The following is a 27,752-nucleotide window of genomic DNA, read 5'->3' on the forward strand; positions in this document are numbered from 1 at the left end:
CCGCCGAGGCCCGGTGCTTTTGTAACCATTATCCTATTGATAACGGTCCCTTGAATCCTCGCAAGGACCCAGTAAAGGAAAGAGTGTATTTCCCGCTTTAGGGGAGGAAACAGGCTCCCGGTGGAGGAAATACTCTTGCTCACGATTTACACTTCCTGCGAGTAGCGAGTCAGGCCTGGAACTTTGAACCGACTCCAGGCCTCCCGCTCTTAGCCACGCCATTGAACTGTGCCCAGCACTAGAAATTAAATTCTATTGGTAAGAGTTACTTGCCTGTAGGAATGACGGCGATGACGAGAAATGGAGTGGTTGGAAAAATACTGTATGATAATAGAAATACAGAGGTCAAGATTTCAGCGTCTGGAGGCTAAGTCCTCAGTTTTAGCTTTTCCACACCTGCTTGTGCTTGGGCGAGTTTCTTAACTTCTCTGAGCCTCGGCTTCCTCACCTGTAGATTGAGAAAAACAGTTCCCGCACGTGGAATTATCATAACGGTGATTAGAGCCTAGTGCCTGGCACTAATATTGTGATTTCTAATCTATAACCTTATGAGATACAGGTGGTGGTATCTCCCGTGTCATCAAGGATCCCAGCAGGAAATTTAGACACGTTTAAATTAGGCTAGTTTGAGAAAACGTAAGTAAAGGGACTACTGTGTCCAGGGCAGGGATAGCAGGAGTGAAGGTTCAGTATTCCAGGGCCAGTAACAGCAGGGTCTTGTGTCCACCTTTAGGCTTGAAGAGCTGAGAGGAGTGACCCGTTTTCTGAATAGTTTTTGTGGAGAGGGCATCTGAGAGGAGTGGAGAGCTTGGGTCAAGGGTGCAGCCCCAGGTTCCCATCAGGGATTGGGGTTGGGGAAGAAATACGCTCACCTACCTCTCTTCCTCCCTCCAAGCATCCTCTGGTGCCTTCTGTTGGGCAAACTACCGGAAGCAAGAGAACCAGAGACCCCATCCATGTGGTCCACACAGTGGGGCACAGGACAGCGGGGAGAGAGGGTGGAGTGGATTTAGAGGGGCAAACAGAAAACTTGAACATATTCTCATTTTACAGATGAGGAAACCGAGGCTCAGAATGAATGATGAAATGATTTGCTCCAAGTCACTCATAAGGAGTTAGGCACTTTTCCAGGTTTTGTCTGCGGACCAAACGCCACAGTGGATGTGAAGTCACTTAGTGATGTGAAGTTGTTAGCTGGGGGTTCTCACTTAACTTGCTGGGTGTGAGGTTCCTTGTAACGTCCTCTGCGGTGGGGATATTTTTACGTTGTGCAACAGTGATACCATCGATTGGTGTACCTGTCCCACCTGTCATCCCATCTGAGTGTCAGGGGAACCAGTTGGGGGTACAGAGGTGGTTAGATTTCTGCTTTTTATGAATAAGCGTGCTGAAGTTCAATCAGCAAATGCAGTGTAATTTGAGGTGCCAGGCTGACAGTGTCCCTGTCCTGAGGGAAATCTGTTCTTCAGACTTCTGGCCATGAACTTACTCTGTAGAGGAAATAGGATTACCTGTTTTTGTGGTAGAGGATGCTCGGAAGCAGAGAGGTCAAGTCCTTGATGAGGGTACCCAGCTTGCTAGAGAGGAGGGTGGGTCAGGGCAGAGGTCGGCTGGCTGTTCCCTGCCTCAGGCCATCGAAGGTGGGACCACATAGGATGGGGTGTGGCGAGTGGTGGTGAATTGAAGAGTGCCTGGCTTTATCCTCTTTGTCTTAGGGTCCAGAAATGGACTTTTCCAATTTCTCCAAAACTTCCTCCCACCTCATCCGAATCCCACAGCCTCTGGTCCCTGCTGTAACTTGTCTTACGGTGGAGCATGAGGATGGATAGCTTCCAGGTAGGCCTGTGCAAAGCTCGGCCTCATGGTGTTTTTGAGTTCCAGTTCTCACCCCTGAGTGTATTTTATGAAAGCTCGCAATTAGTTGTGGTATCTGCACGTGTACCAAAAGCAGAGATTTCCCACTATTTTGTATGTGTGGCCTGAAACCGAATGTGCCTTCCAGGTTATGTCCACGCTCTGAGCCTGGTGTCCCAGGTGGTAAAAGGAGGGTTGTGACAGTGCTTCCCTCCCAGGGCTGTTGTGGAGCTTAAGTGACACGATGTGTGTAAAGCTCTGGGCACAGTTCAGCGCATAGTAGGTCCTCTGTCAGGACCTGCTCCCTCCTCCCTCCCCCTCTTTCCCGTGATTGCAGCCCTGTGTCTTTTCCCCCAGGCCTCTCTACTGCTTTTCCACCCCCAGGCCAGGGCCACGTTGTGCTGTTACAGAGTTAGGAAATCAGTTCCCAGATCACTTTGCACACTGGCTGAGCTGCCTCTTTCTTGAAAACATTCTTTGTCGTTAACAATGCTCTGAGACCAGAATAGACCAGCGCGTGTTCTCATCTGTCAGCCCTGATCGACCTCTCTGGGAAGGTCCCTTAAGCACATCTCAGTGTGCATTCAGTGTCCATACTCTTGGAGCATCTCTCCATCTGTAATATCTTCATTATTTGGGCCTAAAAATCAGAAATTTAGACCAAAAACCATCTTAGAGACAGTTCCTGTACTCTGGTGACCTTCATACATATGGTGTTCACATGAAGGGCACTTGCACAGACATCACTCATGCTGGCTTGGAGGGACTCCCCCCACCCTCTTTGTGCTCAGAAAACACATTCGGACCCAGGTGAGTTGTGAGTGGTGGGGAGACGGGGGACCGAGCCTGTTCCTTCATGAGAAGAGGACACCTTACCGTCTTCACTTACCTCACTGTTGTTACTTGTGTGATGCACTTGATAGTCGATTTTGAGACATCAGTGCGTCACGGCAGGCCACTTGGGGTCCAGAGGAGAACTCCAGCGCCGGGTACAGACGGGGAAACAGAACCAGTGGACGTTGGAACACGCGTGTCCCGACCTGGTCCCGTCCTCTTCAGCCCATCATATAATCATGGTGGGCTCTGCCTTCATGTTTATAAATCATGAGCAGGACAACATTGCTGAAGGTCTTAAAATTAAAAAAAAAATTAACAGATCGTGGGCTTATCTGTTATCTCTTTGCATGTAATTTGACACATACAGAGCAGCTCACATCTGTCAGTTGTAAAGGCTGGTGATGAAAGGAACACCCCTTACTCTTCCGGCCGGTCCGAGAGTGAGAGCTGCATCACCTCTGTCGCTGTGCCCACGGCCTCTCCCCTGTTGCATGGCCCTGCCTTGACCCTCCCCCTGCCCCGACCCTCCCCCTGCCCCTCTCCTACAGCCCAGGTGACTGCTCCCTTGAATCGTGTGTGCTTCCTTCTGGATAACTGTATCACCTAAGTTTGCATCCCTCAGCACTATATTGTCCACTTTTTTTGGAGTGGGTAATTAGGTTTATTCATCTATTATTTTTTTTAATGAAGGCACTGGGTATTGAACCCAGGACCTCGTGCATGCTTTGCAGGCGCTCTACCACTAAGCTCTACCTACTCCCCGCCTTGAGCTTTTTTTTAAATTTAAATTTTATTTTTTATTGAAGTGTAATTGAATTATACTGTTAGTTTCAGGTGTACAGCAGAGCGATTCAGTTGTACATATACATACATATGTTTACATATATTTTCAGATTGTTTTCCGTTGTAGCTTATAAGAAATTGAATGTGGTTCGCTGTGCAATGCAGTAGGTCCTTGTTTACCTATTTCACATTTCTGAACCTTTTAAAAAAGCGTATCGTACGATATGTCATTTGCTGGTTCTGCTCACTCAGCAGTGTTTCCCCAAGATCCAGCCATGTCGCGTGCTGAATATTTGGAACCCCAGCGTGTGAGGAGCCCAGAGTCTGTCAGTTGTTCCAGGGTTTGAATTGTGTACAGTTTTTTTCCCTATTACAAACAAGCTACAAGGAACATTGTTCCTATTAAACTGCTGCCCTTGAACCTGTATGAGAGTTTCCCTCAGTCAGTGTTTTTCAAACTGGGGTCATGAATTCGATTCAGTGGATGTAACCGGCGCCACCTCTGTATTTGGTGGATGTATGTGTGCCCGCGCTGTATTTTCTGTGTGCAGGGGTCTGTTTCCGGGCACTCTGCATCGTTCTTGTGGTCCGTTTGTCTGTCCTGTGTCAGTTCCATGGTCTAACTCATTGCTGAGACTTGCGACCTGCAAAGATAAATCCTCCTGTGTGTGCTTCAGTGCGGCAGCTAGTGTCTAGAATACTGAGGGTCTGTTGTCAGGCGGCGGAGTGTTAATTGAGTGACGTACAGGCTCTCTGTCATCTCTGGAGAGGGAAATACTGCTGAAATGCCATGGCAGATGTTAGAAGAGTGGATACTGGTCTGATCTTGGTGTATAGACTTAATGTAACCTCCATACCCCCGTTTTTTTTTTTGAAAGTTTAAAAAAAAAGTTTCATTTTGAGATAATTGTAGATTTCCCTGCAGTTGTAAGAAATAATATAGACAGATCCTGTGTACCCTTTACCCAGTGTCCTCCAAAGGTAACCTTTTGTAAAACTGTAGTAGGTATTACAAACCACATGTTGATGTTAATATAGCCAACACAGATCAGTTCTGTCATCACAAGGGATCGTCCTCAAGTCCTTTCACAGTTCCTGACCTCTAGCAACCCCTAGTCTGTTCTCCACTTCCATGATTTTATCATTTCAAAAATGTTACGTAAATGGAATCATATGGCATGTAACCGTTTGGGATCAGCCTTCCTCATTCAGCATAATTCCCTCAAGATTCATCTGAGTCGTGTGCTTATTCAATGTTCCTTATCAGGGCTGAGGAGTATCTGTGGTGTGGGTGTCCCACGGTTAGTCCAACCATTCAGCCACGGAAGGAAGTCTGGTTAGTTACCAGGTTTGGCTGTCAGGAGCAGCTATTGCGCCCATTCCTGTAGAGGGGTTTGTGTGAACATAGGTTTTATTTCTCTGGAAAAATGCCCAAGGGTGCACTTGCTGGGTGACACGATGGTTGTGTGTTGAATTTTACAAGAAACTGCCAAACTGTCTTCCGGAGCTGCTGTACCATTTTGCGTTCTCATCAGCAATGTAGGAGCGATCCAGGTTTTCAGTATCATCTTCTCTGGCATTTGGTGGTGTCACTGTTTTTCATTTTGGCCACTCTGCGAGGTGTGTAATGATAACTCGTGGTCTTAGCTGGTATTTCCCTTGGAGCTACAGATGCAGAACGCTGTTCCTGTGCACTGAGCTTGCCGTCGGTGTCCTCTTTGAATGTACATGTTGGTTCTTGTCTTTTGCCTGCTTTTTAATTGGTTTGTTTTTTACTGTTGAGTTTGGAGTTACATCGTTTAGATATTAGTCCTTGGTCAGATATGTAGTTTGTCTTTGCAGCCTCTTGGCAGAATCTTTTACGGAGCAAAAAGTTGTAATTTTGGTAAAGTCCTAATTTGCTGAGAGTTTTACTGTGAATGGTCGTTGGATTTTGTCAGATGCACTTTATCTATCAATTGACAGCATGGTTTTTGTGCTTTAGTCTGTGATGCAGTGGAATATGGTGACTGATTTTCAGAGACTGAACTAGCCTTGCAGACCTGTAGGCGTGGGGTATCGTTCTTTCTGTGCATGAATTTCGTTCTGTAAGTTTTCCTCTCCACCCTGTGCTAGCTGCAGTCCACTTATTTTGATTTGCTGTATTTTCATTTTCATTCAGCTGTATGGATTTAAAATTGTCTTTGAGACTCTCTCTTTGACCCATACATTACTTACAAGTGTATTATTTAATTTCCAAGTGTTTCGAGATTTTCCTACTGTTACTGATTTCTGGGTTGATTCTCTTGTTATCAGAAAACATGCTCTGTGTGATTTAATTTCTTCTAAGTTTGTTGAGATTAGTTTTAGGGCTGAGGATATGGTCTCAGTGAGTGTTCTTTGGACACTCGAGAAAAATGTGTATTTTGTTACTGTCGGGTGGAGTTGTCTATGTACATCAATTAGACAATGCAGGTTAATGGTGTTGAATTCTTCTGTGTCCTGGATGATTATCTGGTAGTTCCTTTAGTTGCTGAAATGGGGGATGCCGTAATCCCCAGTATTATTGTGGATGAGTCTGTTTCTTCTTTTAGCTCCATCAGTTTTTGTTGCATCTATTTTGAGATTCTCTTGGCTGGTGCATACACAGTTAGGGTTGTTTTGTCTTCCTGGTGGGTTGATCCTTTTATCATTATGTCCTGTCCTGTCCCACCTTATCTCTGATAATTTTCTTTGCTGTGAAGTCTGCTTTATGTGATACTGATATAGGCACTAATGCTTCTTTGTGATGAATGTTTGCATGCTGTATCTTTCCTTATCCTTTCACTTTGAATCTGCGTACACCCTTGAATTTGAGTTTCTTGTAATCGGCATACAGCTGGGTTGTGTTTTTATGCACTCTGCCATTCTCTGCCTTTTAATTAGTATATTTAGACTGTATACTTTTAAGGTGATTATTATGTTAGGTCTAAAGCCTGACATTTTATTATTTTCTGTTTTCTGTATTTCTTGTTCTTCTGCTTCTCTTTTCCTTCCTTTCTATGGGTTACTTGAACATTCTTTAGGATTCCATCTTGATTTATTTATAGTGATTTTGAAGCGTTGCTTTATATAGTCGCTCAGTGGTCGCTTTGAGTGTTGCAGTATATTTGACTCACATGGTATCTATTTCTTACTGCTGAGTGAAGTGTGGAAATCTTTTCCCCATGGAGGCCCCTTTACCACTCCTCCTTTTAAATGCCCTTGTTTTGGGTATCAGATAGTCTCAGGACTTTTATTTCAGTTATCGCACACAATTTAGAAAACTCATGAAGGGAAGGATCATCTCCTGTACTTAACACATCTCTGCTCTCCCTTCTTTCCTTCCTGGTGCTCTAAGATTTCTGTTCTGTTTGAAGAAATTCCTCTAGCTGGTCTTTAAGAGTAAGTCTGCTAGTGACAGATTCTTTTAGTTTTCCTTTGTCTCAGATGTATGATAGCTTTTGAAGCAATTATCTTAGTTTATTAACTTTCAGTTTGAAAAATTTGCAATATAAAATTAAGCCTTTATGTAGCGATCTCAGCTTCGTCAGGTACCAGTCTGTTGCCATTCTTGTTTCTCCCAATAGGGATTTCCATTTTTTTGTTTGTTTAATAAAAGAAAAGTGCTCTCGTGTACCTGGCAGGTGCTAATGCGTGTTACTAAATTGACTTTCAAAATCTCTCAAGAGAACCTATGAGCTAGATGCTAGTAGTGTATCCCATTTTACAGATGAGGAAATGGAGGCTTAGAAAAGTTAATAACTTGCCTCAGGTCACACTTTGTGTTTATTTATGTTTCATTCGAACTGTCTCCTGTATCTCAGAGAGAGCCCAAGTGTGTTCTGACAGGAGCTGTAGCAGATTTGAGGGACCTTTATGTTTATGATAAGAAGCCTCTTTCATTGACTTTCCTCCCTCTTCCTGAGGGTACACGTTACACATTGCTGCTTTTGTGGCTCCCCCAGGCAGCACATGTTTTGTGTTGGTGGCAGACACGTGTGTCGTCACCAGCGGTGAAAAAAGCTGAATTATTTTGTTGATGGCGTTTTCCACGTCAGCTTCTGTTCCTTGTCCTTTTAGCTGTCCATCAACGTCTACGACTACAACTGCCACGTGGACCTGATCCGGCTGCTCCGGCTGGAGGGGGAGCTTGCCAAGGTGCGGACGGCCCGCCAGAAGATGAGCGAGATCTTCCCCCTGACCGAAGGTAACGTCCCGCGCGCGCGGCTGTCACGCATACGCAGAATCGAAGGGAGTACGTTTTGTTCAGTGCTGAGAGTGGGGCGCGCTCCTTCTAGAAAATGTGGAGCATATGAGTCTAGTGGAAGGAAGAAAATTCATCACCCAGAGTCAGCGATTCTTAGCTTATCATCTTGCAGTTTTTGGCAAAACATAGTTGCGATTGTGCAGTACTCTGAGCCCTGATGTCTTTAACCCAACCTTTTATGATAAAGTGTCCCTGTGTGATTAAACTCCCCCTGTTCCCTTTCTGTTTCCCATTCTGGTACTTATGTATTTAATCCATTCTCTCAGGAACAGATCATTGTAAATGTGTTATAACTAAACTTTGATAGACAGCTTTTAAGTGTTTTCTACCTTATTTGTTCCACAGTAGTTGGACATTGAGGTTACGCCTACTTACTTGCTTATTTGAAACACAGTTACACTGGGCATCTTTGTGGCTGACTCTCCGTGAATGTCCCTGATTGATCTTCTGGGAACAAGTTGGGAAGCACAGGTCCTAGGTTCAGCTCTGGCCCTGCTCCTTCTCATGAGGACTCCAGAATGTAACTCTGAATGTAGAAGTGGAAATCTGATTGCCTCGCTCTATGTCTTTCTAGCTGTGTGATAGAAAGCAAATTATATAAACATGCTAAGGCTCAGTTTTCCTAGCAGTAAAGTGGGGCTAACAGTAGTTTCTGCCTCGTAGCACATGGGTTGGACGAGGCTTCCTGTGTGCAACACTTACCACGCACTTGGCATGTTGTAAATTCTTTGATTGATGCCACTGTTACTGATGTTACTGTCACCCACCACGCAGGATCTAGACAAAGACTGAAAGAGAAAATATATCTATAAGTACTTTGCAAAATAGAAGATGCCCAGCAGGTATAGACTATTATGACTTTAGAGATTTGATCTTACTTGGAAGCATAAACCTCCTGTGTGCTGGGTGTGGGTTTTAGGGATGGGATTCCTGTGGACTGTGCCCGGCTGTGTAAGTGGATGGAGCGTCTGCGTGAGGAGGCCTCCCAGTCCGCCCTCTGGCACGGGGCGCTCACGCCGGGGCCCGTTGTCTTGCAGAGCTCTGGCTGGAGTGGCTGCAGGACGAGGTCAGCATGGCCCTGGACGGCCTGGACAGGGAGCGCGTGTACGACCTCTTCGAGCGAGCGGTGCAGGACTACATCTGTGAGTCCCCATGGGCTTCTCTGGGGGAGTCTGGGGGCATCACTGGGCCACCCTTCTCTGCTGTCGTGGGCATCTCTGTGTTGTGAGATGTTGCCACCCAGAAAAGAGCCTCCGTCCAGCGGTGAGAAAGATGTGGACTTGGTTCTTATTATCCCTGTCTGTGGTTTTCAGTTGAGGGTATTTGGTTTTAAAATACAAGTAGAAGACACACTTGGAGGAAGTGGGTAAGTATAGCTGCCCCTGGCATTTATCTGGCCAGGAACGCTTACATGGTATTTCCAGGTGGCTAAGGGTTCCCTTTTACACATTGAGTGGATTTTTAGAAGTTATGGACAGAATGCTTTTTTCCCCCCAATGTTAAAAAACTTTAAACTTTATAGTTTGAAATAATTGTAGATTTACAGGTACCTGCAGACATAGTACAGAGAAGTCCTGTATATTTACTTCATTCAGTTTCCTCCAGTATCTTATAACTATAGTACAAAACCAGCACCAGGAAGGGGACCCTGGTGCCGTGTGTGTGGTTCTGTGACGTTTTATCCCACTGCTGCATCGAGGCACGGAGTCTGCATCACCACGGAGATCCCCTTGGCCGCTGGCCTTGGTATTTAACCAGGGCGAGTGAAGTGTGGACGACTTACTCCGTTAAATCCCGTCACCCTCTCCTGTTGATGGTATAAGTCTCTAAATAGTTTCTCCACATTACATTGCAGACTACATCAGACAGTGCTATGGGTGAAATGTTTTTAAGAATATTAAAAAAATTTCCCTTCTTTAAGTCTCTTTCCCTGACTTTCCTCACTCCCGCTGTGGGCATGTCCCTTGGGAGAAGCAGCGACAGGGTCTCTGACAGAGTTCTGAGTGCTGTTCTCGGGTTTCTGATGATCCCGTCACCCCTTCCTGATGTCACAGAGCCATCGTTAACAGCACCAGTTCTCTGTGTCCAAGGACCTTTTGTCCCTCCCTGGACAGCGATGTTTCTCCATCCTTAATGGTCCTGCAGTCACCTCTGCTGATCAGGCCTCCGCTGTCACTTAGTGTTACTGTCAGTGTCCCATCACCTTCCCCTAGGGCCTCGGGGCTGCTTGGGCCAGGAAGCCAGATAACCCCGCCTCTTAGATCGTGTAGTTGTGGATGGGGGCCTGAGGGGTGGTGGTGTTACTGTTGGAACTTTAGTGTATGGGAGTGGTGTCACTTGTTTTGCTTGCTTCTGTCTTTAACTATGTTCTGCACGTGTGAAGATGCCAAGTATAGACCTCCTTTATTCCTCAGCGCGCACTCAGTGATTTCAGGCCACCTGGGGGGCGAAAAATACACCATTGATAAGTTCTGGTTGTGGCCCTTTGGCTCTTTAAAGATTTTGAAAGTCAGGTTCCTTCGTCTCTGGGGCAGCCTCGTGCAGGGGCTTCGTGCCAGTTCTGGAACCTGGGACCTGGTGACACATTCTGTTGTTTACCTCTCAAAGTCATTGTGGACTCTGCACCCTTGGGTTTTCTGAATTATAATACTGTTCATAGTATTTGCCCCTCTGTAGATAATTTAAATATAGGGAGGAGCCATGATGTAATCTGTCAGGAGGAGCTGTTTCACAGACCCTCCGTGAACTTGGCTAACCCTCACCAAGGGCTTCAAGCTAGTTCATTTCCATTTTTATTTTGCAGCCCATACGGCAGTTTTTAGACTGCTGAGCGAAAACAAAGTAGCTAACTTTAGTTTCGTTCTTTGAAAGAGAATTATTTTATTGAAAAACAAGCCTCAGGAAAACAGTAATTCTCACATTGGTTTTGTCTTTTTAGTATTTTTATTTGAGCAAGGTTAGTGTATGGGCATCTGAAATTATTTTCAGGTCTCTGAAAAGTGACTTAGGCAAAATATGTACAGTAAGCATAATCGATGCATTCACAGAGAGTTTAGTTCACTAGTCTGATCTAAAGCCGCGGGAGTGAGTATGTAAAAAGTTTGAAAAGAAAGTGAAAAAAACAAGGCAACCAGGTCTTTGTTGTTGTTGAAGTTTTAAAATACAGATTTCTAGTAACAGGATTGGTGCTTTAAATTTTGTTGTTTCATTTTGGCCAGAAGACTTAGAAATGAATCAAGATTCAAAAGTTGAAAAATCCTAGGCTTTAAAATCTTTCTGGAGGTTGACTCAGATTCATAACTAGTTTCATTGAACTCTGTCACTGATTTCCTTCAATTTTAATGAATAAGCTTTGTAATCACAGCCATATTACATACTACCGCCTGGCATGTACTGTCTGTGCAGTCACATCTCACCGATGATCCCTGGTAGGGATGCGGGTTAAGACAGACGTTCTCTCCAGGCTGCGGTGTGGGTGCAGGTAAACTGGGCTGCTCGTTGGTCGTGCTCTTCCCTTTCTGCACGAATGAGTGTTTTCTCGATGGGCTTGTTTCTTTTGTTATGCATCAGATGTTTTGCTGTTGGGGTGTCTCATACCCTGAACTAATAGAACACCTCTCATTTAAGGTCCTAACATTTGGCTGGAGTACGGCCAGTACTCAGTTGGCGGGATCGGTCAGAAAGGCGGCCTTGAGAAAGTCCGCTCTGTGTTTGAAAGGGCTCTCTCGTCCGTCGGATTGCACATGACCAAAGGGCTCGCCATCTGGGAGGCTTACCGGGAGTTCGAAAGCGCCATCGTGGAAGCCGCCCGGGTGAGTGCCCGTCTCTGTGGCCCGTGCTCACCTTTGTCTGGTCGGGGCTGTCTGTAAGTGGCCTCGGAAGAACGTGGTTAACAAAGAGGTCTTTGCCGGTCCCTTCGTGGGTGGGCGGTAACGTCGGTCAAACCATGTGTCTTTGTGGAGTGGCAGGAAAGACCTCTTTGACTAAAAAGCAGATGACCGTACAGTTTTTTCCTGATACTTAAAAATACTCCTGTTGTTGGTTACTGGTTCCAGGTGAGGATAACCAAGTCACTAAGAGAGAAAATCTTACTTGTGTATGTACATGTGTATATGTGTGTATGTATATCTATGTGTGTGTATATATGTACAGATACCATGTCCCTTAGTAACTGTGAGAGATTTGACCCTGCTATAATTGCATTTTTTACACTAGACTATGATTTGTAGAATTTTACAGTCCCCTCCCCAGTGTCCCTCCTCCTCTGCGCGTGACCGCACAGTTGTTGGTATGAGGCGGGCCCTCTGCTGGTGAGGTCATTGTTATTAACGTAGCCCAGTCCCTTCTTGACTGTGTCCCTGTTGGACAGTGGGTGGCAGTGCCCTCCCCGCACCCTGACGGAGGCATCGGGCTGAGCCAGGGCCGACATGCGAGGCGCTCTCTGTCAGGCGTGGACCCCCGTGTCCTCTGCCCCCGAGCTCCGCTCAGCATTCTTGCACTTCCTGCCGCTGCGCTTTTACTCATGCTGTTCCTCCGACCCGGAGTTCCTTCTCTCACTAGCCGGGGAGCCTGCAGGTGCATCCCAGATGCCAGCTCCTCCAGGAGTGTTTTCTGAGTCCCTCCTTCCGTAATGGTAACTGAGCCCTTAGAACCCACCCACGCAAGCCACGATACTTCAATACTTGGAATGCTTTGCTTTCCTGATGCTCTGGTTCTACCTGGTGCTAGTCTTTTGGCTATGTTTCTTAGACTGTGTCTTGCTTTCCCCTCTTCATCAACAGTTAGTAGAGTGATGAAATTTACTTTTGAACCCCTTGCGGCATTTGGCACAACATCTTATGCATAAGAGGTCCTTTGAGTTTTTTTATTGTGAACTAAATATTTGTTGAAATGTTTTTTGAAGTAGGAAGAACCAAAGTTTGTCATTTACTCCGAATTTGCTTCTTTAGCCCATAGCTGGCTTCCTTTCCCCTTTTGACCGGGAACAAACCTTTGATTCACAGCTGGAGAAAGTGCACAGTCTTTTCCGGCGACAGCTGGCGATCCCACTCTACGGTAAGAGACGCTGACCCGGCACCAGCCCCTCGTGGCTCCCACACGCGCTGGGGCACGTCAGGGGCTGGGCTTTCCCCTGCATCTCAGGAGGCCGATGGGGCTGCTTTCCTTGTCCTCGCTGGGCAGTGCCACCCTGGACAAGGCGTATCTTGAATTGTTAACGCTCCGGAGGGTTGTGAGGGTCAGAGGCAGGACTGGAAGCCGACTCCCTGACTTCCAGTTTCCTGTGTTAAGATGTTGTGGGGGAGGCAGAGATGAGGTCTTGGGAAGCAAACTGACCCCTGTATTTTCTGGGGAAACGTGATTGAACAAGAGTTCCATTAGGAGCATCTTCTCTCACGGAGAGTGACCTCCCTAGTAGAGTGGGGGTTTTACGTGGGCTCTCGCCAGTCGTCCGTGGGTGATTTGGTTCAGGAGCCTGGGCGATCGGAGTATTCCTGTCTGAGTTTCTTGAGCTTGGGGAGGGATTCTCCTTTGGGGTGAACATATTTTGGCAAGCCCAGCCTTTGAGCGTCAGCATAAGCAGCGCCAGGAGGGTTTTCTGGGCCCAGGAGGAGGTGGGTGCCGCTGTCTGGCTTGGTCCCCGGGCAGGGTCATGCATCACATGCCCTCTGAACCTCTGGGCAACTTTACCTGAGCCCAGGTATTATTTCTCTTTTTACTTTATGGTTTACTTGGATTTGATGCAGTCAGTTATAAAGTGGCTCTCCAGTTGCATCCTTGGGTGACACACGAAACAGGCTAGAACTGAGCTGGCCTGTAGCTCTCACCTCACACAGCAGTGTGAGGCGCTACCGCATGGTGAGTGGAGCGTGAACTCGAGCAGACTGCCTGGGTTCAAAGCCTTGCTCTGCCGTTAATTGTGGATGCTGCTGTGTTTCCTCAACTGTAAAACCTCCGTCATAGAGTTGTTAGGAGCGAATGAGTTAATGGACGTGAAGTGTTAGAACATAGGAAACAGTAGGTGAGTTTGTTAGTGCGTGGCTGTTAGTTTCACTTACTCTGATTGATTGATCAGTTGCAAGGTGGCCTGGGACGGTGCTTTGAGGCAGTCTAAGGCAAGTCAGGCTCAGCAGAGAGCTCAGGGTGCGGTTAGTAAGAGCTCTGCAGTCACAGATGTGGGAGGGGCCAGCAGCACCTGCGTCTCAGGGTTTATCTGTGTTTGGGGGGATAAAACCCAGGGGCAAGACCCACGGGGCTGAATCCGTCTTTCAATAGATATGGAGGCAACGTTTGCAGAGTATGAAGAATGGTCGGAAGACCCAATACCAGAGTCAGTAATTCAGAGCTATAACAAAGCACTGCAGCAGCTGGAGAAATACAAGCCCTACGAGGAAGCGCTGGTAAGTGTTGGCCTCTCCTACCGTAAACGTCTCTGCGAGCTTTTCCCTGATCGATAGTTGCAAGTAAAACCACGTCTTTAACATTTGCTGTATTTTGAAATCTGTAGCGTGTGTAAATGTGTGCATCCAGTTTACATGCTAATAATAAAGTGAGCGTCTGTGAACCCACCACGCAGGTGAAGGAACAGAGGTTGCCGGTACTTAGTCTCCTGCGTGCCCCTCTCCCATTGCCTCCCCTTCCCTCTCCCAAGAGGGAATCGCTTTCCTGACACTGAGATGAACGTATCCTTAATTGACGTACCATTTAGTTTAGCTGGGTTTTGAACTTTCCTGTAATGGAATTGCGCTGCATGTCTCCCTTCATGCAGCGTGTTTGTGGGCTTTCCTCGTGCTGATAAGTGTAGTTCCAGTCCGCTTGTTTTCCCTGCTGTGAGGTTGCCTGTGTGGAAACAGCTCGTGTGGCCGTGTTCTCGGACAGCTGGGTTGTTCCCAGCGTTTTGCTGGGAGGGCTGGTGTCGCTCCGACCGTTCTCATCCGAACCCCTCGGTGCACGTGAAAGGGAGTTTGTGTAGGTGCACCCCTGGGAGTGGAATTCTGGCTCACAGGGCGGTGCCGAACTGCCTTCCAGCTTATCACGTGCCCCTTACCACGTGCCCCTCCTGCCAACGCTGCCTGAGAGTTCTCTTAGCTCTTGCCAACCTGGGATGTTGACGTACTTACGTTTTAGCCAGTCTGATGGATCTGAAATTGTAGTTTCAGTTTGCATTTCCCTGATTACTAATGAAATTGAGCATCTTTTCACATCTATTGGCCATTCAGATCCCCCCACCCCTTTTTTTTAAGTGCCTATTAAGTCTTAGACTCATTTTTCTTTTGGTTTGTCTTTTTTCTAACTGATTTGTGGGAATCCTTACCTTTGGTTGTGTGTATTGCAGACTTTTCCTCCCAAGCTTGTGGTGTTTCAGTTTTTTCAGTCGTATCTTTTGATGGCCAGTTCTTGATTTTAATCTAATTGGATTTATCACATTCTTTCCCTTACAGTTTATGCTTAAGAAATCTCTCCATACTCCAAGGTCACTAACATACTTGGCTCTATTTTTCTTCTGAAAGTTGATGTTTTGTAGTTCCTCCTTAGGTTTTCATCTGGAATTGATCTTTGGGTCTGGGCTGAGGCAGGGTCCAGTTTCCTTTCTGCACATGGAGAAGCAGTTGCTCCAGCACTGGTTTTGACAGTTCCCTCCTCCCCGCACTTGTGTGCTGTCCCACACCTGTCATGGATTAGCTGTCCCATTTCTGTGTGGGACTGTTTCTGGGCTCTCTGTCCTGCCCCACTGGTTTATATCACACTGTCGTAACGATGGTGGTTGTATAATTAAGTTTTGATCTTTCCTCTTCAAGAGGGTCCTGGCTTTCTTTAGCTCTTAATATTGCCATGACATTTAGAATCAGCTTTTCAGATTCTACTGAAATTGTTGAATTTTTGATTAGAATTGCATTGAATCTGTAGATCAGTTTGGGGAAGAATTTACGTCTTTGAAATATTGAATCTTCCAACCCATGAACATGGTATAGACCTCTGCTATTTAGGTCTTATTTTTCTGTAAAGTTTTATAAATTTATAACTTTATCCAGTGTTTTCAACACATTTTTAGATGTATTTTTAAGTATTTTGGTGCTGTTGTAAGTGATATATTTTTAAAGATTTTCTTTTCTAGTTTGTTTCTGGTATACAAAATGCAATTTTTAAATAATTTTTAAATCAAACTTGCTAAATCCTTATTACTATTAGTACTTTTTATTAATAACAGATTTGGGGGATTTTGTGTTGACAATAATGTACACACACACACACACACACACAATGTTATTTGTAAATGGCATTTATTTCCCTCTTTTGGTCTTAGAATACTTTTCACTTACTACTCCTCAGACTTAAGCTTTTGTTTTCTCCCCATCCCCACCAGGTGTCACTGTGGGTGCTGCATTCTCCTGTCCCACTCTGGTAACATTTACTGCGTCTATTTCTCTCTTTTCTTTCCTGTCCTTCTTTCTCACATCCTAGATCTTTCTTCTGGAATTCACTTTTCTTTTGCTCACAGTTCACCCTTTAGGGTCTCCTGCACTGGATATTTGCTGGTAACAGATTTTCTCAGCTTTTGTTTGTTTGAAAAGGTCTTTATTTTGCTCTCCTTCTTGAGAGTTAATTTCTCAGGATATGGAGCTCTAGACTTGACAGTTCTGTTCTCTTAGAGGTTAAATGTGTCTTTCTGTCTTGCGGCTTCTGTTGTTGCTGCTGAGGAGTTAGCTGTCTGTCTAATGGTTGCTTCTTTGAAGGTAATCCTTGTTTTTTCTCTGGTCAGTTTTAAGATCTCGTTGGTTTGGTTTGATGACCTGCAGTTTCATTCCAGTAAGTCCAGTTGTGGACATCTTTGTATTTATCCTACTCGAGGTTTGTTTGGCTTCTCGGCTCTGTTTTTGGTATCTTTCACGGCATTGTGAGTGAGAACACAGACTTTGAGAGCCAGGCTGCCTCAAGTCTGAATTTTAGCCCTGGGCTAGCGCTTAGCCTCCTTGTGACTCAGTTATCTCGAATGAAAGATGGGGATAAAAATGACATCTGCCTCCTAGGATTGTTGTGAAGATTGAATTCTTAATATCTCTTAAGCCAGTAAAAGCTTAACCTTCCCTTAACTTAGCTACCTCCACTTAGATTTTGTCTGAAGTGTTTATTTGCCGGTTGTTGATTTGCAAGAAGATTTTTAAAAAAATTTAATTTAGCAGTTTTAGTTGTTTTCAGTGGCACAGTGTGTCTGGGTACCTGATTTGTCATTATCACTAGAAGCAGCCTCTGCGGCATCATCATTGAGTTCAGAGCACTGTCTTGCTGGCCTGTGTGTGCTCACGCTCCTTTCACGTGTGAATGATTGGTATTTCGTTTTACTTCACAAAGCCTTATTAGTGAACTCCTCAGTCAGTTGAATTTTGTTTTGGCCATCGGCAGAGTGGCTGAGGAGGATACCAGTTGAATAACAGGATTTTGTCTAAAGAGAGTTTTGATTGTCTTTGGATCGGTAAACATTCAGTCTAGCCTCTTCCATCCCCTCCATGTACCTGTACTCGGGCAGGAGCTGATACTTGGAATGACAAACCCGAAATGGCACAAGGCACTGAGTTGCTCCCGTGTGGTTGTGGCCCACTCAGTAGGTCAAGAAAGTGACATCTGTTTTGGACGGATGGTAATGGTGGTCATTGGCAAAGATGTTTCTCCTTCATTCAGGTTCCTGATTGATGGGAGATTTAAATTCCCTGTGGACTAGGGATGGATTTAGAAAAGGGTTTATGGAGCCTTTGTAACTATTGCCATGAAGACGCACTTTGGATTCTCATTCTGCCCCTCAAATTCATAGAGCTGGTGTGCAGAGGTCTGAGAGTGGGGATGGGCAATTCTCACCTGGGTGTATCCATTCTCGCCAGCATTTAATGTGAAGGTGTGTGCTTTCCGCAGTGTCACATAGCTCATTTCAACTTCTTTGCGATTCTCCTCTGCCCCAGCTGCAAGCAGAAGCGCCCAGGCTGGCCGAGTATCAAGCATACATCGACTTTGAGATGAAAGTAGGCGATCCCGCCCGTATTCAGCTCATCTTCGAGCGCGCGCTGGTGGAGAACTGCCTCGTCCCAGACTTGTGGACCCGCTACAGTCAGTACCTAGTAAGATCACCTGCCTGTTCTGATCTCATTTTATTTTTACCAATTTAGGTTCTTATTAAGGAAAAAATCAGGAGTGCCAGGAGTTAGCTGCATGCTGCTCCTCTGCTTGACTCACTTAGGAAGTCTCCTAGTGTTTTAACTTATTTTAAACTGATAACCAACTGTTAAAAAAAAAAAAAGGGCACAATCTTACTATTGATGGCTTTATAACAGATTAATTTTTTCTTGTAACTTTTTATTACAGAAAAATGTAAACACATAAATGTAGACAGGTTTGTGAAATGAAACGATACGTAATTAATCACCCAGCTTCAAGTGACGAATGGCACTAGTCTAGTTTCATCTATATCTTACTAGTTTCATCTGTTTCCTTACCTAGTCCCCTCCTTCCATGTTATTGTGAAGCAAATCCAGAGATCCCATTTCGATGGTAAATATTTCAGTACATATGTATAAAAGATTTGAATTGGGATCTGAACAAGATCTGGACTTCAGGATTGGCTGATAGCTCTTCGATCTGTAGGTCCCCTCTCCTTCTCTCTTCCTCTTCTCCCCCCAGGCTCCCTTGCGATTTCTTTGTTGAAGAAACCAGTCACAGGAGACATCATTAAGGACATCTCTTTCATCAGTTGGCTGTGCTGGAAATGTCTTGTAGATGGTGAAGTCTTAACAATAAAATTTTATCTCCTGACCCTGGCATTCTCTATCATAGGATCGGCAGCTGAAAGTGAAGGATTTGGTTTTATCTGTGCACAGTCGCGCTGTTAGAAACTGCCCCTGGACAGTTGCCCTGTGGAGTCGGTACCTGTTGGCCATGGAAAGACACGGAGTTGATCATCGAGTGATTTCAGGTGCGAATGTTTTTGTGGGAACACATCTAAACTTTCTGTCCGAGTCAGAAACACTGAGCTGTGACAGTCATTAAATCAGTGTCCCCAGGGGCTACTCTGGAATATTGAATATTAGTGACGGAAGGGGCTGTAAGTGGGAGGTAAACCGGTGGTCCTTTTGGCTTCTTAGGAATTTTTGTGTCTTAATATGCATTGTGATAATCCAGGAAGTCCCGGTCTTTTCTCCAGCTAACTCGACTTGGAGCAGTCGAATGCAGGACACCTCGTGGGCTGTGCCCTTTCTAGAACCCAGTTTGTGCCCCACTGTAGCAGCCTTTCTTTTGAACATTTTTCTCTGGCTCGTTTCACTTTGTTGCATCCTGTTGTTATTAACACCATACGGTATTTTATAGTCAGTAGTGGTTTCTGCAGTAATCTTGGTAACTTTGTATTAGCTTCTTTTTGAATTGGCAACATATCCTGGCTTCTTCTCTAACTCCAGTGACCTTCGAGAAAGCTCTGAGTGCTGGCTTCATTCAAGCCACTGATTATGTGGAGATCTGGCAGGCGTACCTTGATTACCTGAGGAGAAGGGTTGATTTCAAACAAGGTATTGAAATTCATGTGAAATTTCATGTCAGAACTGAGCTTTTTCTTAACGTGTCTTTCGGTGGGATGTCCCAGTTGCCCAAATACCACCTGATGGGGCAAATGATGGAGACCAGCCATGGGTAACTTGTTTTCTCAGAATCTGTAGCGATTTAAGTCTAACAGGTAGATTGTAAAGGAAGAGAGTGGTCCTTACATTCTACACGGGCTCTTGCCAGCCTCCATAGTCTCATTTCTCTCTTCTCTCCCTTCTGTATGTCATAAATAGTTCCGAACATAGGAGTGCTGTGTTCTTTTACATCTTTGAGCCTCCATAGGATCCCCTGCCTGCCTCCCTCAAAAAAAGAAAAAAAAAAAACCCCAGAACAGCCAAAATCCCTAGTCAGGTATTTGCCCACTCGTGCAGGTGGCCGTCAGCCATTCTGCTGGCTTGAGGGGCCCCCTCTGCAGCGGTCCCACCCTCGGCGCCCTTGCCACCTTGTCCTTACATTACCATGTGCTCTGGGTCTTCTTCCCCTGCTGTGTGATGAGGGCGGGGTAGGGGTGGGGGAGACTGGCAGTTTTCTTTCTGTGTCCCCAGCATGGTGCCAGGTGCATCTCAGGCTCCTGGGAGTTTCAGTGTAGGGTAAAAAAAAAAAAAAACAAAGGACATAGCATATGGTTTCACCGAGCTCTGCCTCCTGCATCTTCTCGCAGACTCCAGTAAAGAGCTGGAAGAGCTGCGGGCCGCGTTCGCCCGCGCTCTGGAGTACCTGAAACAGGAGGTGGACGAGCGTAAGTGCGGCCCCCCGCCTTGTCCAGTCGTGTTGCCTCTTTGCCTCTTTGCTGTGCCTTTTCAGCCCAGGGCTGTTCATCTCTTGAGGTACCTTCTGATTTTGTCTCCTCCTGTTCTTTAAGGTTTCAACGAGAGCGGGGATCCAAGCTGCCTGATTATGCAGAACTGGGCTCGGATTGAGGTGCGTGTTTCTGACATATCTGTCAGTTTTATGCACCTTTGAAGGACCTTTGTCCAAGGTGATGGTCTATGCTCTGCACGGACTCATGTTATTTCCCTAGCTTGAGGCACACTCGTCTGTGTCTGAGGGAGGACACTGGCTCCCAGTTTGAAGTTGTGCAGCAGGTGTCTGAACGCCAGGCACACCCTCTATTCGTCCCCTCCTGCTCAGAGCCTCACTGATGAGCGCGTACCCGGGAGAGCTGTTTGTCAGACGATCCGCTGTGTGCTGGGGACGTGAGATAGACCCTGTCCCTGTGCCGGTGAGGCTTTAGTGTAGTCTAGAAGACAGATGATTAGGGGATATAATGAGTTCAGGGTTATTCCCGGACCAAGGACCTCACGGTGAGTAAGACATGGACACTGCCCTTGATCAGCTCATAGGATTGTCAGATTCTAGTATTTTCTTCTTGAGACAAAGTTGGGTCACGGAGACACATACCAGGTAGTTTGGGGATGGGATGTTTGTGAGCTCAGAGAGGATGAGAGCTGGCGTCTGCTCCTGGATCAGTCTGTCTTTCTCTGCCTTGCCCTTCAGATTAAACCCTCATTGTTAAGCATGATGGAAAAAACAAAACAAAAAACGCCTAAACAAAAACAAAAACAAACGCCTGGCCAGTACTGTCATAAGTGCCTGTGGGCTCCTGTGCTCGTGTCTCGGGGCGAATGTGGGCAGCCAGCTTGAGGCTTGTCGCTGCAGGAAGGGTCACGTGCTTGGGCTGGGCCTGTCACCACACGGGGCGGCCTGGGAGCGTCAGAGAGCTGTCTGACGCTGATAGTTTTTGGGTGGGAGGGTTTTAGCCGTGATCGTTGCAGGCGTCTTTGGTCATGGGCGTGACGTCTGGGGGTCTGTCTGAGCTCTGTCCCGACTCCGCCTGCTGCTGCCTTGTAGGCTCGACTGTGCAACAACATGCAGAAAGCCCGGGAGCTCTGGGACAGCATCATGACCAAAGGGAACGCCAAGTACGCCAACATGTGGCTCGAGTACTACAACCTGGAAAGGTGAGCGGCGGGGGCCACTGTGGGCAGGCTTCTGTCCTGACTGCGGGCCTGGGCATGCTCGTCACAGCACGCCGCTTCCCTGCACCTCCCGCCGCTCCGCTGGTGGCTGGGGCTTTACCGGGCGGGGCCGCAGAGAGCCAGAGGTGCTCTGCCTGGGCTCTTCTTACACCCTTGCTTTACTTTAATTTATGACTCTGGTTGGTTTTGGTTTTTGGACACGAATGTTTTATTTGACTTTTGGGGGAAGCTGTTTATTTTTTATATTTGCTCTGTCAGTAAAAGTAGAAAACACTAAAAAGCAGAGGAAGAAAACCCCAACTTATCTGCAGCAGCAAACCTACTTAAAACCACCACCGTTAATGGCTTGGGTATATTCTTGGAGACTTTCCTGCTTCACGTAAAGGGGAAATGGCAGTGCGGTATCACAGTGCACACGTTACAAAGGCGTGTTTTCAATAGTGTTTATGACGTGGGGAAGGTACAAAGAATATGACCAGCTTTTTAATTCAGTGTATCTTGGACATTGCATGTCAATAAATACATTTCTTTTTCTGTTTTGAATATTTCCCCCCGATTTAAAAAATAATGTGTACTCGACTTAAAATAGCTGGAAGATTTACAAAAATGTGAGATAGAAAATGAAAGTTTCTTTAAAACTCCCACTCCCAGAGCTGACCGCCATCAAAGCTCGTTGACTATTCCTCTGGATCGGCAGTTCTCAAACGTTTTGGTCTCAGGCCCTCTTTATACTCGTAAAATTTGAGGACCCCTCAAAAGCTTTGTTTGTGTGAAGTGTACCTATTAAGATTTACCATATTAGAAAATAAACCTGATTAAGAAATTATTCACTTAAAATTCACAACAGTAGATCCATTACACTGAACACAAATAACATTTTTATGAAAAATGACTGCTTTCCAAACCCCAAAATAATGAAGTGAGGAAGCGGCATGACTTTATACTTCGGCAAGTGTCTTTAGCCTGGCTTAGTAGCAGACTTCTGGATTCTCACGTCTGCTTCTGTATTCCTACTGTTGTGATGTTTTCACTGAAGAAAATGAAGGAAAATTCAGCCTCACACATAGAGGAGGTTAGAAGAGAGAAGAGGGTATTTTTCAGATAATTGTGGATATTCTTTCATGGTACAGCAGAATTCAGCGCGTTGTAGTCGGTTGCACTGTGAAATCTGAAACCACATCAGTGAACTTTTCAGTCTGTTACGTTAATATCCATTGGTCTGTTTTGCTCTCTGTGACATGCACGTGTGTGTGGGACATGCGGACATTCAGTCCCGCAGCGCTTCCAAATATTATCCGGTATAAAGACACGGCATTTGTTCCTGTCTGTACTGATCTTAGCAGAAGAGTCTTCCAAGTAGGAAGCTCTCAGACTCACAGCAGCAGATTCAAGTTTTCCAAAGTTCTCATTTTCACTTGAAAGCTCCACTTTTATCACTAGCAACAAAACACGTCGGTGGTCTTCTTTAAAGTGACAGCCTTACGTCATTAATTTCTGAAAACGTCTGCGATACACCCAGATCTGCATAACCATAGTTTTTATCACATAGCTGTTCTCTCAAGTGAAAATGATCTTCCATGAAGAAAGGAAGTAGTGCAGCTTGCAGCTCAGACAGGAAGGGATTATTTCTTTGCCCCAGCCCTCGTACTTAGGTGCGTGTGAGGAGCTGCTTTGTGTGCGTCCCGTTTGTCACGCGGAACAGTAACAAGATGTGCACTGTCTTGATTTGCGCTGAGAGCCGCTGTAGCTTTTGCACCGCATCAGTGCAAGTGTCAACACGGTGAAAAAGTCAAGTAAATGTTTCGGTGTCGTTGTGAAAGCACTTTTGACCTTGCAGACCTCCTGCAAGGGTCTTGGAGACCCTCTGGGGTCTGCGGATCACGCTTGGGGAACCACCGCTCTTTCACATTTTTCTTACTGTCCTAGTACATATTTACAGTGTTCGAGTATATTTATAGAATTTCTTAAAAACAGAAACGAGAAAGTAGTGTTTCATAACTGTTGCGATTAAAAGAATTTTTTTTATAACTATTGTGATAAGCAGTGTATCTTTCCGTGTTGGAGCAGATAGATGTGGCTCAAAATGTGACAGTCCCCTGTAACAGTGAGACTAGAATTTCTCTAGGGGCTTTATCAAGTTACCTCCAGCTCTTGGCACCCCCGACACGTGCTGCACACGTGACTGCAGTGAGGGCAGAACAGCTGCTCGCTGACCACTGTCCCAGGTGCCTTTTCCACTGGCACCTGCTTGCTAAGGGCAGGAGTAGTTTAGGAGAAAGCCTTCATTTTTGAGTAGGGGCCTCTCTGGAAAAAAGGAGGAAACACTGAAAGTGGTAACGTGAATAGCCGTGGCTGTTTCTGAGAGCTCGCATCTTGTCGGGAGCTAGGGGGTGGTGGGGCCGAGCTCCGGGCCGTGGCGTTCATGGTGAGAAGACTGCCCCCCCCCCACCTCCGCGTGCCTTCCACCTGGTATCCTGGTGGCCCCATCTGTGTGTTTTCTGCCCTAGGGCCCACGGTGACACCCAGCACTGCAGGAAGGCTCTGCACAGGGCCGTCCAGTGCACCAGTGACTACCCAGAGCACGTCTGTGAGGTGTTGCTCACCATGGAGAGGACAGAAGGTGGGGACCCTCAGCTCTCTGCCCCTGGCTTGGGGTCTGTCCTGGGGGCCATTTGGTCTCAAGACTCTAGGCTTAAGGACAGTCTGTGTTCATGGCTCCGCCCCCCAAGTGGTGCTCCCAGTGGAGGGGTCGTCCTGCAGCTTTTGTCCACGTGCGAGGATGCTCTGTGGCGATGCTCCAGCACAGACCCCTCGTGACGCTGGTGGGGCCATCATGCGCCTTGTGGGGCCTTTAGCCGCATCCCTGGCCTCCCTCTCCCCGCTGGGTATCAGTAGCACTCCTTGTCCCCGGTCCTGACAGCTGGAACCGTCTCTGGACATTGCTGGAGGGTCCCTGGAGGTCAGGAGAACCCGTGTGCTCACCCAGCATCATGCACACCGAAGCAGTGCCTAGAGGCAAACGGTGAAACGTGGTCTTTGGCCATGTGTACTTCCCTTTTGAATTTCAGAGCCTCAGTGTTGGTTTCCCAAGGAAATAGTAAGTTTATCCATGGCGTTAGTCTGGATTTTGGGTATGAACCCTTCAGAACTGGAAACAAACACCCAGACAGCAACTACAAGTAAGAAAGAAAAACACCTCAACATTTATCATTTGAAGCCGGGAGGGTATAGCTCAAGTGGTAGAGCGCATGCTTAGCATACACAAGGTTCTGGGTTCAATCCCTAGTACCTCCTCTAAAGTAAGTGAGTAAACCCAATTACCACCCTCCTCCCCTCAAAAAACTATCATTTGAGGAGTCCTTGAAATCTTTCGGTCTTAGTCCAGGTGTCTTGTACGTTTAGCTTTAGAATGTTCTCATAATCTTTGCCATAGAGAGCCCATAATAGATTGTATTCTGGTTTCCAGATCTCTCTTCTGAAAGAGAAGGGGTGTTCTCGGCGCACCTGGGAGGACTGTTTAAGTTCTGAAACTTGAAACCTGCACTAACGAAATCTTCTGAAAGTGGGGAGCTGATTCTGTAGTTCTGTTTGTTGGGACAGATCTCTTCTGGAGGTGCGGGGAAATTAAGAGCATTTTATCTTATATCCTTTGAAATCCTAAAAAGTGAAAGTGTTTCTCTTTCTCTGAAGGTACGTTAGAAGACTGGGACGTAGCTGTTCAGAAAACGGAAACTCGGTTAGCTCGTGTTAATGAGCAGAGACTTAAGGTAATGGTGCTCTTGATTTCAAGTATCTGGAGCCTCTGGCAGCTGTTTTGACTGGCATGACTGATGCTTGTCAGAGCCTTTGAGGTCTTCCTTAGAAGTGTCTTTTACCCACAGTATTACTTATGAGATGTTGGAATCCATATTTAAGCCCATCATCTTTCCAGATTGTCTTAAAATTTAAGCCCCAACAGTAAATACTTTACGTAGTGAGGGAATTTTGGCTCTAAAGTCTATTAAAATAGATGAAAAAGATTTAAAAAAAAAAAAAGAGCCTTGTTTAGCCTAGTGATTGCGACACGAACATGCCTGAATGAGTCAGGGCCCCGGTTTTATAGGTTTTTCCTTTTGGTAATTCCCGGGGATCTTGTGAGACTCCTTGCAGACTTGAGATGCAGCTCCTGGGAAGCCTGAGGAGCCCTGACCAGGGGAGGGCAGGCCCCCTCCTCGCCGTCCTCCTGGTCCCCTCCCTCCTCCCCTCATCACCAGCCAGACTTCACCTCTTCGCTGCATCCACTGAGGTGTCACATCCCGGTTTTCCAGGCTGCGGAGAAGGAAGCAGCCCTCCTCCAGCAAGAAGAAGAAAAGGCTGAACAGCGGAAGAGGGCTCGGGCCGAGAAGAAATCTCTGAGAAAGAAGAAAAAGACCAGAGGCGCGGACAAGCATGAAGTGGACGAGGATGACGAGAAAGAGTGGGGAGACGATGAGGAAGGTAAAGTCGGGGGGACTCTGCCTGGGGACGCCCCAGCCCTGCAGACAATGCAGAGCAGCGCGGGGAGCGTTCTGCTCGAGCCATTGGAGAAAAAGTTGCTTGCGAGGTGCCACCGGCCTCCCCATCCCTGCCTACCCTCTATGTGGGTGCCCGGCGCCTCCCCGCACAGACACCCCCGCCCAGGGCCACTCGCGCTCCACTCCCAGCAGTGTGCGGGACACCGCCACCCTCCTCCTGTGGGTGCCCCTTCCCCACCTCCAGCCCCCACACCCACCCTGTCCCATCACTGCCCGTGCGTGGACACCCCTCATCCACCACTGCGGCAGCCTACCTGCCCCATCCACTGGTTTTGACTTGTAGAATTTTCTAGCCAGTGTTTCTGTCACCATTGCCATTTCAGGTGTGGGCAGGTGTGGGTCAGATTTATTTCAGCAAAGTCAGTCAAGGTAAAAAATTGTGTAGATGCTGAAGGATGTGAAACATCTAGTACAAAGTTGTCAGCCAGAGGGAAGTAGTAACATCATCCAGTTGACCTTTCTTGCACATCTTTTTGGGGCCTTCAGGAGTGCTGGTGGGTAGCTCACTGCCCTTTAGGGCTCCCGGGGGAGCAGCGTAAGGCAGACGGGACCTGTGACCGCAGTGGTGCATAATCGGGCCTGGGGGAGACGTAGGTGCGTACAGTGGAGGAGGCCAAGGAAGGCACTAGGGGTCCGCTGCCTGCGGGAGACTTGGTGCGGGAGTAACATGTGCACCTTGGGGACTGTCAAATGGAAAAGAAGGGAAGGGACTGGCTGCTTGGCCAGCGTCAGCCAAGCACAGGGCACAGAATAGTCTGGCATTTTCTCTGAGCAGCAAAGAACTGAGTTTGGGCCCTGATGCGCAACAGAGGGCCAGGTGCCGGGGTCAGTGAGGCTGGAGCAGCAGGTGGCCCGGCCGCCCCATCAGGGACACCAGCAGTGGTTGACTCTGCCAGGAGAGTGGTAGGGAATTGATGGAAAAGTCTGGAAGCAGAGGGCCCAAAACCAGTTGGGTGTCAGTACTGTCCCCCTGGAGGCAGTGGGGAGAATGGGGTGGAGTGAAATGTTGTTAAACTCTGTTGAAGGACACAGACAAGACTGGATGTTTTTAGGAACCATAGCACTTCGACTTTCCCAACGTGTGGCCAGGGAGTGCGACTCCAGCGTCACCTGGGGTGCTGGTCTCCATGCTCCAGCCCTGCACTTGGAATTTGCCAGCCCGACTTGAGACCCTCTGACCTTTCCTATAATTAAGAGTGGACGATGAGAACTTGTCTTACCGCTTCCACCTGAGTTAGTCCGCTTACACCCTGGGATCTGGGACCCAGGAAGGAGCAGGATTATCGGGTGGGCCGGGAGGGCGGGGTGTGTGCGCGGGTGTGTCCCGGCCAGCCCTTAGTGCTGGGAGGGGCTGACCCTGGACAGCTCCTCAGCCGCTGCCGCTGTCCTCCCGACACTGCAGAGCAGCCTTCCAAGCGCAGGAGGGTGGAGAACAGCGTCCCTCCTGCCGCCGGGAAAGTCGGACTTGACCTGGAAGAAGACACGGGCCCTGTGGACGTGGAGCCCCCCTCCAAGCAGAAGGCGCGGGCGGCCGCCCCGAAGAGGGACATGCCCAAGGTGCTTCACGACAGCAGCAAGGACGGGGTCACCGTCTTCGTCAGCAACCTGCCCTACAGCCTGGGGGCGCCAGAAGCTGCGCTCCGGCCGCTCTTCGAGGCCTGCGGGGACGTGGTCGAGATCCGCCCCATCTTCAGCAACCGCGGCGATTTCCGGGGCTACTGCTACGTGGAGTTCAAAGAAGAGGCGGCGGCCCTGCGGGCACTGGAGCTGGACCGCAAGAGTGTGGAGGGGAGGCCGATGTTTGTCTCCCCCTGCGTGGACAAGAGCAAGCACCCCGACTTCAAGGTTTGTCGTGGGGGAGGCAGTGCCTCTACGCGGGGTCGCTGTAGCACGGACGGC

At 47.3% G+C, this 27,752-nt stretch overlaps 1 protein-coding gene and 1 long non-coding RNA gene across 4 annotated transcripts in view; one reads left to right on the forward strand and one right to left on the reverse strand.

Moving 5' to 3' along the window:
* The window catches only part of SART3 (spliceosome associated factor 3, U4/U6 recycling protein), a 31,361-nt gene that overhangs the window by 429 nt on the left and 3,180 nt on the right, over positions 1-27,752 (forward strand). The window contains exons 2-16 of one of the 3 annotated variants that reach the window (XM_010963543.3): positions 7,555-7,681; positions 8,779-8,883; positions 11,369-11,553; positions 12,691-12,796; positions 14,015-14,139; positions 17,692-17,847; positions 18,560-18,698; positions 19,180-19,287; positions 19,983-20,060; positions 20,184-20,242; positions 21,173-21,282; positions 23,808-23,920; positions 24,991-25,067; positions 25,608-25,776; positions 27,256-27,698. In XM_010963543.3, the coding sequence (XP_010961845.2) occupies positions 7,555-7,681; positions 8,779-8,883; positions 11,369-11,553; positions 12,691-12,796; positions 14,015-14,139; positions 17,692-17,847; positions 18,560-18,698; positions 19,180-19,287; positions 19,983-20,060; positions 20,184-20,242; positions 21,173-21,282; positions 23,808-23,920; positions 24,991-25,067; positions 25,608-25,776; positions 27,256-27,698 (2,100 nt within the window). The remainder of the gene's footprint in view (positions 1-7,554; positions 7,682-8,778; positions 8,884-11,368; positions 11,554-12,690; positions 12,797-14,014; positions 14,140-17,691; positions 17,848-18,559; positions 18,699-19,179; positions 19,288-19,982; positions 20,061-20,183; positions 20,243-21,172; positions 21,283-23,807; positions 23,921-24,990; positions 25,068-25,607; positions 25,777-27,255; positions 27,699-27,752) is intronic. The other 2 variants (XM_010963544.3, XM_045523054.2) reach the window with 2 other exon arrangements.
* On the reverse strand, positions 1,257-15,341 carry LOC123619311 (uncharacterized). The gene is made up of 4 exons (XR_006727867.2): positions 15,054-15,341; positions 8,444-8,529; positions 2,744-2,984; positions 1,257-2,494 (listed from the first exon to the last, which is right to left on the reverse strand). It is a non-coding gene; the product is annotated as an uncharacterized LOC123619311 (long non-coding RNA).

Source organism: Camelus bactrianus, chromosome 32 (assembly GCF_048773025.1).
Source record: "Camelus bactrianus isolate YW-2024 breed Bactrian camel chromosome 32, ASM4877302v1, whole genome shotgun sequence".
Taxonomy (NCBI): domain Eukaryota; kingdom Metazoa; phylum Chordata; class Mammalia; order Artiodactyla; family Camelidae; genus Camelus; species Camelus bactrianus.